The 13,745-nt window shown below is 42.7% G+C and overlaps 2 protein-coding genes across 4 annotated transcripts in view; both read right to left on the bottom strand.

Moving 5' to 3' along the window:
- Positions 1-1,663: 1,663 nt before the first annotated feature.
- On the bottom strand, positions 1,664-10,616 carry LOC110507495 (synaptosomal-associated protein 25-like). Its single transcript, XM_021587517.2, has 8 exons — positions 10,385-10,616; positions 5,388-5,571; positions 4,866-4,907; positions 4,575-4,623; positions 3,583-3,694; positions 3,128-3,265; positions 2,076-2,220; positions 1,664-1,980 (listed from the first exon to the last, which is right to left on the bottom strand). The coding sequence occupies exons 2-8, from the start codon at positions 5,469-5,471 to the stop codon at positions 1,915-1,917; spliced, it is 636 nt and encodes a 211-aa protein (XP_021443192.1). The 5' UTR covers positions 5,472-5,571; positions 10,385-10,616; the 3' UTR covers positions 1,664-1,914.
- Positions 10,617-10,923: 307 nt separating this feature from the next.
- Positions 10,924-13,745, bottom strand: part of LOC110507494 (calpain small subunit 1-like) — a 5,530-nt gene continuing 2,708 nt past the window's right edge. For all 3 annotated transcript variants that reach the window (XM_021587515.2, XM_036965000.1, XM_021587516.2), the window contains exons 7-11: positions 13,599-13,667; positions 13,248-13,326; positions 11,694-11,810; positions 11,528-11,586; positions 10,924-11,383 (exon numbers count right to left, since the gene is read on the bottom strand). In XM_021587515.2, the coding sequence (XP_021443190.2) occupies positions 11,357-11,383; positions 11,528-11,586; positions 11,694-11,810; positions 13,248-13,326; positions 13,599-13,667 (351 nt within the window). In that variant the 3' untranslated portion in view covers positions 10,924-11,356. The remainder of the gene's footprint in view (positions 11,384-11,527; positions 11,587-11,693; positions 11,811-13,247; positions 13,327-13,598; positions 13,668-13,745) is intronic.

Genomic DNA, 13,745 nt, shown 5'->3' with positions numbered 1-13,745 from the left:
AGTTTGGACACACCTACTCATTCAAGGTTTTTTCTTTATTTTTTAAAACTATTTTCTACATTGTAGAATAATAGTGAAGAAATCAAAACTATGAAATAACACACGGAATCATGTAGTAACCAAAAAAGTGTTAAACAAATCAAAATATATATTTGATTCTTCAAAGTAGCCATTCTTTGCCTTGATGACAGCATTGCACACTCTTGGCATTCTGTCAACCAAGTTCATGAGGTAGTCAGCTGGAATGCATTTCAATGAATATGTGTGCCTTGACAAAAGTCAATTTGTGGAATTTCTTTCCTTCTTAATGCGTTTGAGCCAATCAGTTGTGTTGTGACAAGGTAGGGGTGGTAAACAGAAGATAGCCCTATTTGGCAAAAGACCAAGTCCATATTATGGCAAGGACAGCTCAAATAATCAAAGAGAAACAACAGTCAATCATTACTTTAAGACATTGTCAGTCAATACAGAACATTTCAAGAACTTTGAAAGTTTCTTCAAGTGCGGTTGTAAAAACCATCAAGCGCTATGACGGAACTGGCTCTCATGAGGACAGCCACAGGAAAGTAAGACCCAGAGTTATCTCTGCTGCAGAGAATAAGTTCATTTGAGTCACCAGCCTCAGAAATTGCAGCCCAAATAAATGCTTCACAGAGTTCAAGTAACAGACACATGTCAACATCAACTGTTCAGAGGAGACTGAGTGAATCAGGCCTTCATGGTCAAATTGCTGCAAAGAAACCACTACTAAGAATAAGAGACTTGTTTGGGCCAAGAAACACGAGCAATGGACATTAGACTGGTGGAAATCTGTCCTTTGATGAGTCCAAATTTGAGATTTTTGGTTCCAACCACCGTGTCTTTGTGAGGTGCGGCGTAGGTGAGAGGATGATCTCTACATGTGGTTCCCACCGTGAAGCATGGAGGAGGTGTGATGGTGTGTGATTTATTTAGAATTCTAGGCACAGTTAACCAGCACAGCTACCACAGTATTCTGCAGTTATACGCCATCCCATCTGGATTGCGCTTAGTGGGACTATAATTTGTTTTTCAACAGGACAATGACCCAACACACCTCCAGGCTGTGTAAGGGCTATTTCACCAAGAAGGAGAGTGATGTAGTGCTACATCAGATGACCTGGCCTCCACAATCACCTGACCTCAATCCAATTGAGATGGTTTGGAATGAGTTGGACCGAGTGAAGGAAAAGCAGCCAACAAGTGGGAACTCCTTCACGACTGTTGGAAAAGCATTTTCCTCATGAAACTGGTTAGGAGAATGCCAAGAGTGTGCAAAGCGGTCATCACGGCAAAGGGTGGCTACTTTGAAGAATCTCTGGTTACTACATGATTCCATATGTGTTATTTCATAGTTTTGATGTCTTCACTATTATTCTACAATGTAGAAAATTGTAAAAAAAAAAAAGAAAGAAAAGCCCTTGAATGAGTAGGTGTGTCCAAACTTTTCACGGGTACTGTACGTTCAATCTTATTTGGCTCCATAGAGGACGGGCATCGAAAGAGGACCAGAGGGAGGATGGTGAAAGAGCGAAGGGGATGTGTATCTCGTTTCTAGAAAATAATCTAGCCAACAGATGGCAGCAGTGTGGTACAGGCTGGGTATCTGGGTACCAGTCTCTCTAGCGTTCCACTTCTTGTACTCTTTTTTTTTGTCATGTGACATGTGACATGGAGTACCAAGAGTGGAATGTAATAACTGAACAGAGACTGGCAAACAGACTAGGGTTAATGTAGAGCTAGGTATGAATAATGATGTGTACCCTGCTGCTCAGACTTTAGGATAAGGCATACACGATCATTTGGCAGATTTTCTATGTGGGTCACTGAACGCATATTGGCACAGAACGACAGGGAGTAGATAAGATCACACAGCAGAGACGGAGGATTTCCTCTTCATCTCTTCATTAGATTATTAGCTTTCTGATTGGCAGCATCGATGCGGGATACATTGAGAATGGCCTGTAAAAACAACACATTAGGTTCATGTTCAACACAGAATTGGTCATCTATTGCTATTGAATAAATAGCTGTATGGCAAGTACTATAGGACTGACCTTGCCCTGAATGCGGTCAATCTGGACATTCTGCGTGTCGATCTCATTGCCCATGTCCAGTGCCATGCTCTTCAGGTTGCCTATAATGCTGCCTACATGTCCCAGATTCTCCTCCATCTCATCTTCGCGTGCATCATTTGTCACCCTGACAGAAAGATAAAGACAGAAATACAGATAAAGAGAAAACACACCGGCAGAATGTAGATTTTGCAGATGTCAGTTTGTACATTTAACATAAGTTTCAGTACATCATTGTTTTCGGAAGGCGTGTTTTCCCTGCATCCAGGGAGGGGCATAGGTTTGTATAAATGTCCTCTGTTTGGCCAGGTGCTCCTACCGCACATGACAGGTGACTGGTCCTATATGTCAATGTGTTATAGACAAGAGTAAATATCCCCCGGCTGCCACACACAGCCTCTGTTAGGTACACAGTCCTTGGTGCTATAAATGAGCAAGTATTTTCAATGGCCAAATGCATCAGAAAATACTTGTAAACCAAAAAATATGTGCAGGCTGCATCAGAGTTCAAGATTTTTTTCTGGATCAAAAAAAGGCTTCGGTGGCTGTTGTGTCGGAAAGGATATTTGTGTTTTAAAGCCAATTTCTAGCAATTTTACAAATTTTTCCCTCGACCTGAGAGAAATGTTGCAGTTTCAAAGATAATTTCCTGCAATTCTATACATTCTGCTATGAAGCTGAGTGAACATTTAGCAGTTTTAAACTCATTTTTGTGTTCTTATGCTCAAACATTACAATGAAATCTAAATTCCTGAATTCATAATTTTTGTCTATTAAAATTAAATACGTTTTTACAGTTTTTTTTTATGTTTTTTTTTTACGCTGTTTGGAATTAGCGGCCCAATACTTTTCTATGGAGAAAAAAATTGAATTATTAGCCCATATCCATAATGGTGTGATATAGGCCTACTGTATGTGTGTACAACAAAAATAAGCTGTCGTTCTCTTAGGAATAGTGAGGGCATGTGCACGTCTTTGAGTATTGGGATTTGTTGCCTTGCTATTGGGGTTGTCATGCCATTGACCATTATTACTTGCTTATGTAGCCTCCGCTCATGATCATCTGCTCTCTCTCATCCACCACGCGTGAGGACGGTTGCCCGGACACCACCCCATCCTGGTTGTTCCCCCACACCTTCTTATAGGCACCACTCTCCTCAAAGTCCTTCAGCCTATGCAGAGGCACAGACAGGACAGAGCACATCAGACAGCCATACACACAAATCTTCATACCACAGTACATTGTGTTAACCCAAGAGTACAACAAAGGGTCACCTGCATGAAATAAACAAAACGTATGATCTAAGCCCTGACATGTTGAAGAAGGAAGTAAGAGACAAGCCAAGCAAGAAGGAGTCTTATGCGCAACAACTGGCAAACAAACTGTAAAGACCGGCACACAGACATGCACATTAATACTTGAGGAAGGAACCATGTTATCCCCATCTGCTCCTAACACTCATGACCCCTCCCACCTGCCAACACCTACTTATCACAGGAACACAGACCGCAGCATTTGCCCAGGTCTGTGAGGTTCTTTTCAGCCTCCTTCATATCCGAGTTGATCTGGTCCAGGCCCTCCTCAATCCGCTCCAGTTGCTCTGGACAACGCAAAACGTGAGGGAAGGGTAGGAATGGGAGAGGTGGAGGAAAGTGGGGAGAATGAGGGAGAACGTAATATAACACAAAACTGTTCTATCACCAAAGCCCCCAACTGACAAAGGAAAGCCAGCGGTCAAGCATAATGCAATTGCACAAATATGGTATGTGCAAACCCCAAAACTGAGAACAGGACACAAATTATTTAATAATAGTACACACAGGTCCATAAAATGTCTGGTATTGTGTGAGTAGAAGATGTACTGTTTGTAAAATATAAATGTTTTGGGACATGACCATCATTTTCTTGTAGTTAACTTTGCTGCAGACTTCTAGTCACCCAATCTCATAATGGAGCAAAACAAAAACAGACACAAAATGAATCATGGACTGGAGCAGAGGCGGGATGGATGGACAGACAGACTGTCTGGTTGCCGGTTGGCCTGACGGGCACTCAGGTGACACACAGATGACAGGTGTCCACAGAGCAGGGCAGACCTACTTGATGCAGGGCCAGATGCACAGGCCACAACACTTGGCCATGTCAGTGAGGTTTTTCTCAGCCTCTTTCATATCCTTGTTGATTTGATCCATCCCCTCATCGATGCGGTCCAGTTGCTCTGCCCATATGGGGCAGGTGGGGAACATGAGTAGGGTGGATAGGAGAGACACAGGAGGGAACACACACATACAGTACATACACACAAAAGCAGACACACACATAGCTTACACACATCTAGTATACTGACAAAAACATGAGCACCCACGTATGGATATACATACAAGAACAAGGACCATCTAAGGTTTCTGTTGTAAGATTGACATCGATGTGTCCACATCTTCCAATGGGAGAAAATGATTATATAACGTCCATTTCATTACCTCCTTGTTCGTCCAGCATGACCAGGGCCCGGATTCCTGAATCTTTGCTCTGTTGAGATCAGAAATGGCATTAGATTAGATTCACCATAATGTGGCTATAATGTTCATGATTTTTGCATTGAATCAAATGAAGACTCTTCGGTTAAAGGACTGAATGAATGGAGTACATTATCGGTAGGCTGCCAAAAGAAATCAACCAGAGATACTGCGATTATAATGACGATGACGTGTCATTATTAGGGATTTGGTCAACAGAGGCAGAGTGAGTGGCAGGTGCTGAGTCTCCCATACCTCCTCTACTAGCTGCATCATACGACGGGTACTCTCCAGGGACTGGATGAGGAGGGTCAGAGAGACAGGACACAATTAGAGGATTTAGTTACCTTAGATACAGTACTAAAAACATAAACAGACTCATTTCAGTGGTCTGTGTGCCAAGAATGTGTTTGTACAGAATGCTGGGGCCTTTCTCCAGGGAATTTGCTGATGCTGAAGTAATTGGACTGGGAATTAGATGTGATGTGCAGTAAGTAACCTTTACTCAAGGGAAGAAACCCTCTGGGAGAGTGGCTTAGGGTGATGTCACTGTGTAATCTCTTGATATTGCAACTCTGAAAACAATGCCCGGGTATGGCAGGTAACCTTTTCTATAGCTCCAGGCATGATTTACCCTTTATCGTGGGGGCCAATGGTCAACAGCCAACGGCTATGGGGAAATTGTGTATTGATCTTAAAAAAGTGCAACTGAACCTTCTGTTGTTGATATTTCAAAGTTAAAGAAGTTAGTGCTCTTGAGATGATATGTGACATTACCTCATCTGTTACCTGGTTGGCCCTCCTCTGCAGCTCCTCCTGCTCTGTCCTCACGGGCGAGTCGGCAGCCATCTTGCCTGACATCTGCAGAAGCCGCGGAAGGACAGCACAGTCTGTCTGGTTTGCTCAGGAGCCTCTTTCCCAAGAAGCAAGGCTAGTGCATCAGGTGGCTTTGACACCAGTCCTGGTAAAGACAATGAAAACAGTGCAACAGTGCAGAGCTCTTTATGGGCAGTTTTTGTGCAGAGTACAGTAATTAGAAAATCTAGGCAGTATCACCCAGAAAATGTCCCCTCTAATTACCCATTGCTCTTTGAGTGAGCTTGAGGACATGGAACAATACTATTAAGGACACATTCGATCAGTCATGATTTCAACATGATCTGTTGGTTCAACTCTGTGGCTGCACAGCCTTTCTCTCAGCCGCCATTGGAGCCCCATAGTTCTGAAAACCTGAATATTTGCACCTGGCATGTCAGTTTGATCACTGAATTTTCTAGCCTGCTTGTTTTCTCCTCACCCCTCTCCATCCCCACTCGACTCTGTGCCTCTACTGCCTATACTTTCAGATCACATTCCATTCATTGCTTAACATAATTGGTGCCTATTTCACAAAACCTCTCTTGTTCCTCAGACTCTTTCACCTACAGTACATGCATCTCACATACACTCCTTCCATTCTGTTGTGAGGGAGTCGAGATGACAGTGCACCATGCAGCAGCCTCCTTATAATTACCATTAATCACCACCTGCCTCACCCAGGCAACATGCTGAGAGACAAGAGGAGAGGGAGAGAAAGAAATGGAGAGAGAAAAAGAGGGAGAGATGTGGGGGAGGGAGGAAGACAGAAGGAAAGAAAAGAGACAACCAGAACTAACAACAGTATGTTTTGTCTGGGAATGAAGGGCTGCAAAGATTGTGACAAGTACTGTATATATGATGACGGTTAGAAGTTGTTGTATAAGGATGGGTGCACCTCAGCCACGCTCAAGGTTCTAAACGATATCATAACCGCCATCGATAAAAGACAATACTGTGCAGCCGTCTTCATCGACCTGGCCAAGGCTTTCGACTCTGAGAATGCGGTGATTGACATCGGCAGACTCAACAGCTTTGGTTTCTCAAATGACTGCCTCGCCTGGTTCACCAACTACTTCTCAGATAGAGTTCAGTGTGTCAAATCGGAGGGCCTGTTGTCCAGACCTCTGGCAGTCTCTATGGGGGTGCCACAGGGTTCAATTCTCGGGCCAACTCTTTTCTCTGTATACATCAATGATGTTGCTTTTGCTGCTGGTGATTCTCTGATCCACCTTTACGCAGACAACACCATTATGTATACTTCTGGCCCCTCTTTGGACACTGTGTTAACGAACCTCCAGACGAGATTCAATGCCGTACAACACTCCTTCTGTGGCCTCCAACTGCTCTTAAATGCAAGTAAAACTAAATGCATGCTCTTCAACTGATCGCTGCCTGCACCCGCCCGCCCGTCTAGCATCACTACTCTGGACGGCTCTGACTTAGAATATGTGGACACCTACAAATACCTAGGTGTCTGGTTAGACTGTAAACTCTCCTTCCAGACTCACATTAAGCATCTCCAATCCAAAATTAGATATAGAATCGGCTTCCTATTTCGCAACAAAGCATCCTTCACTCATGCTGCCAAACATACCCTCGTAAAACTGACTTCCCTACCAATCCTTGACTTTGGCGATGTCATTTACAAAATAGCTTCCAACACTCTACTCAGCAAATTGGATGTAGTCTATCACAGTGCCATCCGGTTTGTCACCAAAGCCCCATATACTACCCAACACTGCAACCTGTATGCTCTCGTTGGCTGGCCCTCGCTTCATATTCGTCACCAAACCCACTGGCTCCAGGTCATCTATATGTCTTTGCTGGGTAAAGCCCCGCCTTATCTCAGCTCTCTGGTCACCATAGCAGCACCCAGCCATAGCACACGCTCCAGCCGGTATATTTCACTAGTTATCCCCAAAGCCAACTCCTCCTTTGGCCGCCTTTCCTTCCAGTTCTCTGCTGCCAATGACTGGAACGAATTGCACAAATCACTGAAGCTAGTGTCTTATATCTCCCTCACTAACTTTAAGCATCAGCTGTAAGAGCAGTTTACCGATCATTGCACCTGTACACAGCCCAACTCTAAATAGCCGATCCAACTACCTCATCCCCTACTTGCACCTTCATCTTCTGCACATCTATCACTCCAGTGTTTAATTGTAAAATTGTAATTATTTCGCTACTGTGGTCCATTTGTTGCCTTACCCTCCCTAATCTTACTACATTTGCACAACCTGTTTATAGATGTTCCTATTGTGTTATTGACTGTACATTTGTTTATCCCATGTGTAACTGTGTTTTTTGTGTCGCACTGCTTTGCTTTATCTTGGCCAGGTTATAGTTGTAAATGAAAACTTGTTCTCACTTGTTTATTTAACTACCAGGTTAAATAAAGGTGAAATCACTGACGTGATCTTCCTGTCTGGGTTGGCGCACCCCCTTGGGTTGTGCCGTGGCGGAGATCTTTGTGGGCTATACTCGGCCTTTTCTCAGGATGGTAAGTTGGTGGTTAAAGATATCCCTTTAGTTGTGTGGGGGCTGTGCTTTGGCAAAGTGGGTGGGGTTATATCCTGCCTGTTTGGCCCTGTCCGGGGGTATCGTCAGATGGGACCACAGTGTCTCCTGGCCCCTCCTGTCTCAGCCTCCAGTATTTATGCTGCAGTAGTTTATGTGTCGGGGGGCTAGGGTCAGTCTGTTATATCTCGAGTATTTCTCCTGTCTTATCCGGTGTCCTGTGTGAATTTAAGTATGCTCTCTCTAATTCTCTCTTTCTCTCTCTCAGAGGACCTGAGCCCTAGAACCATGCCTCAGGACTACCTGGCATGATGACTCCTTGCTGTCCCCAGTCCACCTGGCCGTGCTGCTGCTCCAGTTTCAACTGTTCTGCCTGCGGCTATGGAACCCTGACCTGTTCACCGGACGTGCTACCTGTCCCAGACCTGCTGTTTTCAACTCTCTAGAGACAGCAGGAGCAGTAGAGCTACTCTGAATGATCGGCTATGAAAAGCCAACTGACATTTACTCCTGAGGTGCTGACCTGTTGCACCCTCGACAACTACTGTGATTATTATTATTTGACCATGCTGGTCATTTATGAACATTTGAACATCTTGGCCATGTTCTGTTATAATCTCCACCCGGCACAGCCAGAAGAGGACTGGCGAACCCTCATAGCCTGGTTCCTCTCTAGGTTTCTTCCTAGGTTTTGGCCTTTCTAAGGAGTTTTTCCTAGCCACCGTGCTTCTACACCTGCATTGCTTCCTGTTTGGGGTTTTAGGCTGGGTTTCTGTACAGCACTTTGAGATATCAGCTGATGTAAGAAGGGCTATATAAATACATTTGATTTGATTTTGATTTGAACTAAAAAAATAAATAAAAGGATGCCCATATGAAAAGCTGGTTTTCTGTGGAGTCACACCTGGAATGAGACTTTGAGAACTTTGAACCAGAGCTGTTTTATCTCCGTGCAGATTTCCTGTCTCCTGCCCTTGATTCAATGACCACTGTATCTGCTGTACCAGATAGACAGATGAGTGAGACAGACAATACATCTCAACCAAAGGCTTCCTGTTGCACTCCCACTCACCCACCTACGCATCACATCGTTGATGGTCATGACAGCCATTTTGACAACTCACGAGGGAGACATATAACAGGGTTGCCTATCTTTTAGACACAGAACTTACTCTATTAAAAAAAGCTGTGAAGTATTATGTGCGACACGTGCCTGATTTCGTATGCTTAAATAGAAGAACAGAACGAATATGAAAGAAAGTCACAGTCCCAATCAACATAGTTATAGGACAAGCAGAGGAAGTAAGTTAGGGTGTTCTCATAGCACGTTTGAGGAACGAATAAAACAGAAGGGCTGAAATGAGACAAGCATGCTGATTCATAGCTTAGGGGAAAATCCCCTAAAATTTTAGGGGGAAATTCGCACCTTTTTGGCATGTTTTTGATGCATTTTAAAAGGCTGATTAAGTGGTGGTGTAGGGTGTAATATTATCTTCCATGAGTGCACAGTTGCTTGATGAAGTGCAAGTTGTCATGCCACCCACCAACCCCCCCGTAACCAACACTAAAGGAAACCCCTGGTCATGCGCTATAAACTGAGTGACCACTATGGATGAATAGCCTATGTACATTACATAGCCAATGCCTAACCTATCAGAAGGGACATATCTGAATATTGGATTCCCCTCAAATTCAACAGATGACAAACTTGTGAAAGTATCATACAGTGTCTGATTCTGAACACAATGTGTGTGTTTATTTGACAACATGTGTGTTTGCCAACCCGCTCAGAGCTATATATTTGTCTAACGTTAACCTGCTGTAAATGTCAACCTGCATGGCCCCTGAAAAGGACAGAGATGAGTGTCCACTGCAGAACATGGCTTCTGACATCACGGATCATGGCTACCCACTGAAGAGGACTGCCACCATAGTAATTACCACTGATGAGTAAATACCATTAATTCTACACCCCTACTAGAATAATAATCTAACCCCCTACACTAAAACACTAATAAGACAATATGATGTTATAGAAACATGTTTTCAAGAAGAGCATTGATCACCTCATCAAGGACTGGGCAGCTACAAGGAATGGGAGGATTCAGCATATTGTGTTTCATGAGACCTATTCTTGCAATGTTCACATAGTACCAAGTAACATGCATGTTTGTTTACATCAAGAATAGATACTTATATTTTTTATTTTGTATTTAACTTTCACAAACGTATCAAACAGTGGATTTAGCCAGTCTTTGTTGTAACTCTTTTAGGCCTTAAATAAATAAACAGTGTTGATGCGATGGGTCAAGCTTAGCCTCCACATAGCCTATATTATTATATAAAAACCACCTACGTCTATAAAGTGATAAACACTGTTAAATCGCCTCTAAACTTACCTTTAACTTAATGTATATGAGTGGTTGTGTTTGCCTCGACTTTGCCCAACAATCCACTGGAACATCCGTCACCTGTTTGTTCATTGATCTACCCGGTCCCTCAGCATCATCTCGAAGGTTTTTGTTCTTGCCTTCCAGGTCCGCTCTGCCCCCAGGTAAGTCCGATGACACGCCCCGATTACCACCCGCTCACCCAATTGGTGGCTCTATCTTCGACGTTACATCCCGGCGAGTGGTCTCTCATTTTATTGTCTCTAGTCCTTCCTCCGCGATCACGCCCCCTTGAACAGCCGCTCTCTCGTTGCTCTGGAAACGGTCCGGGGACCTGTGCACGTCACCAGCCGCTGTTCTGTTGTGCTTCTCATTTTGCCCATGCAGTGTGTAAATAAAAGTAATAGGCAGAAAAGATTCGGCTATTAGTCGGCAGAGGTGGAAGTTAAGAGTGATGAATAACTGAATAACAATCAACATTATTATTGACTTGGTTTGTAAAAGTCAGTCAAAAAGCTACAATAAAACAAAAATAGTTATTTACAATATGAGAGAACATTTCTTTAATGAGCAAAAGCAGAACATTTAGAAATTGTAATAAATGAGATATCTGCAAGTATTAGGTAATATTGCCCCTTTATTGAGCACTAGAATGTATATATTACATTACATAGCAGTATGGAATGTTTGACCAAGTGTTTTGCTGGAAAAAAGGAAAACACAATACTTTAAAATATTTGGGAATGTAGAAAGGTATTTGAGTTTGGCCTATTGGACAGAAAGTGGATTTGTGCTTTCCTGGTGTTGCTGCAATGCTGCCATCTAGTGATGAATTGAATGAACATTCATGACTAAATGACGTATGAACGTCTGTAAACAATAATAACAATGGTCATATGAAATAAAAATCTTAAATAAGAGAAAGAGAGAGAGATAAATGAAGAGATGAATGTAGGATTTTTGTAGGCTTTCCCTGATGTTTTATGAGTACATGGTCAACTGAAGCCACTGTGGAGAAAGCAGAACACAAAAAGATGTGTGGTTATTTAGGTCTAATTTCAGTTCCTATATCCAGTCATTCATCTTAAAAATGGTCCCTAACCCTAAACACACCGTTCAAATGCAAAGAGAAAATAGTGAAACCTAATTTACCTCCTGGATGTTGACTTTGATGATTCCATCATCATCTTTGTCCAGAGTCTTGAAAGCTCCTGAAAATGCACAAAACACTATTACTGAAGGGTAATGAAAAGGAAATAGTCTGAAATCAAGAACATAATCGGACTGAACAGGGGAGCATTGAGAATCAGTCACTTACGACACATAGCGTCCAGTCTGACCAGGCACCCAATGTAGTTGTCAAAGTCCATGTTGCCCTGTTCATCACTGTACCTGCGTACCATCAACTGGAAGAGCTGGTCGTTGAGAGGGAAGCCTGCACATGGACATAACAGGAGAGAGACACCAATGAGACCAAACACATACACTACCTTTCAAGAGTGTAGGGTCACTGTTGAAAACTGTTGTTCTGATTAAAGAAGCAATAAAACTGGCCTTCTGTAGACTAGTTGAGTATTTGGAGCGTCAGCATTTGTTGGTTGGATTACAGGCTCGAAATGGCCAGAAACTAAAGATCTCATACAACGCTGTATACAACGCTGTGTACAACTCCCTTCACAGAACAGCGCAAACGGGCTCTAACCAGAATATAAAGAGGAGTGGGAGGCCCCAGTGCATAACTGAGCAAGAGGACAAGTACCTTTGAGTGTCTAGTTTGAGAAACAGACATCTCAAAAGTTCTCAACTGGCAGCTTCATTAAATAGTACCAGCAAAACACCAGTCTCAATGTCAACAGTGAAGAGGCGACTCAGGGATGCTGGCCTTCCAGGCAGAGTTCCTCTGTCCAGTGTCTGTGTTCTTTTGCCCATCTTAATCTTTTATTTTTATTGGTCAGTCTGAGATATGGATTTTTCTTTGCAACTCTGCCTAGAAGGCCAGCATCCCGGAGTTGCATCTTCACTGTTGACGTTGAGACTGGTGTTTTGCGGGTACTATTTAATAAAGCTGCCAGTTGAGAACTTATGAGGCATCTGTTTCTCAAACTAGACACTCTAATGTGCTTGTCCTCTTGCCCTGTTGTGCACCGGGGCCTCCCACTCCTCTTTCTATTCTGGTTAGAGCCAGTTTGCGCTGTTCTATGAAGGGAGTAGTACACAGCTTTGTACGAGATCTTCAGTTTCTTGGCAATTTCTCGCATTGATTAGCCTTAATTTCTCAGAACAAGAACAGACTGTTGAGGTTCAGAAGAAAGTCTTTATTTCTGGCCATTTTGAACCTGTAATCCAACCCACAAATGCTGATGCTCCAGATACTCAACTAGTCTAAAATACAGTTTTATTGCTACTTTAATCAGGACAACAGTTTCAGCTTTGCTAACATAATTGCAAAAGGGGTTTCCAATGATCAATTAGCCTTTTAAAATGACAAACTTGGATTAGCTAACACAACGTGGCATTGGAACACAGGAGTGATGATTACTGATGATGGGCCTCTGTACGCCTATGAAGATAATTAATTAGAAATCAGCTGTTTCCAGTTACAATAGTCATTTACAACATGAACAATGTCTGCACTGTATTTCTAATCAATTTGATGTTTTTTTATTGGACAAAAAAATTGCTTTTCTTTCAAAAACAAGGACATTTCTAAGTGACCCCAAACTTTGAAAGGTAGTGTATATGCAGGAACTAGCTAGCTTTCATCAGTTATCATGGCTATTTGTTGTCACTGTTATGACACTGTTATAAAGGCCTTACGATGACAAAGAAATATGCATTTCCATGTTTCGGTTCTCATGATCTCTGAGCTCACCTGCAGCTTTGAAGGTAGCAGGAAGCTCTTGTGAGGAGATGAGCCCTGAGCGGTCCGTGTCATTTGATATGTAGATGCACTGAATCAGAACAGAAATGAGGTTACACAAGAGGTCAAAGTTCACAGCACCTTTTATTAAGAGTGTATTAACATGACATTTATAAAACAACATTCTTACATTAATGGAGTAAGAGGACTATTTGAAGTTGTAGGTGGTTTTATATGAACGCCTTGCAAATAAATGCAAATCATTTCTAGCTCAAGGCAAACGTTTCACAGAAATGTCCGTAATTTCACACAATTGTTCATACAGTGCCGATTGTCAAAATGTAACAAGTGGACTGAACTCACCTGCCATTTCTTGATGTTGTTCCATAAAAACTTGAACTCATGGAAACCTAGCTTTCCTGAGCTGTCGCTCTGTGTGCTCAGGGTTAAGGTAAAACTTAATATCAACTACTCTGATAGTATAGTATGGAATAGAATAGTATAGAATAG

Source organism: Oncorhynchus mykiss, chromosome 27, assembly GCF_013265735.2.
Source record: "Oncorhynchus mykiss isolate Arlee chromosome 27, USDA_OmykA_1.1, whole genome shotgun sequence".
Taxonomy (NCBI): domain Eukaryota; kingdom Metazoa; phylum Chordata; class Actinopteri; order Salmoniformes; family Salmonidae; genus Oncorhynchus; species Oncorhynchus mykiss.
Note: the sequence above shows the minus strand (reverse complement) of the source record. Positions and strands in the feature narration are given on the sequence as shown.

Excerpts from the sequence above, each read along its gene's own strand:
- LOC110507495 (XM_021587517.2), bottom strand. The coding sequence starts at position 5,471 with ATGTCAGGCAAGATGGCTGCCGACTCGCCCGTGAGGACAGAGCAGGAG. Across the intron at positions 4,624-4,865 it reads TGATGCAGCTAGTAGAGGAG|AGCAAAGATTCAGGAATCCG; the intron begins GTATGGGAGACT and ends TGATCTCAACAG. Across the intron at positions 3,266-3,582 it reads GGTCTGTGTTCCTGTGATAA|GCTGAAGGACTTTGAGGAGA; the intron begins GTAGGTGTTGGC and ends GCCTCTGCATAG.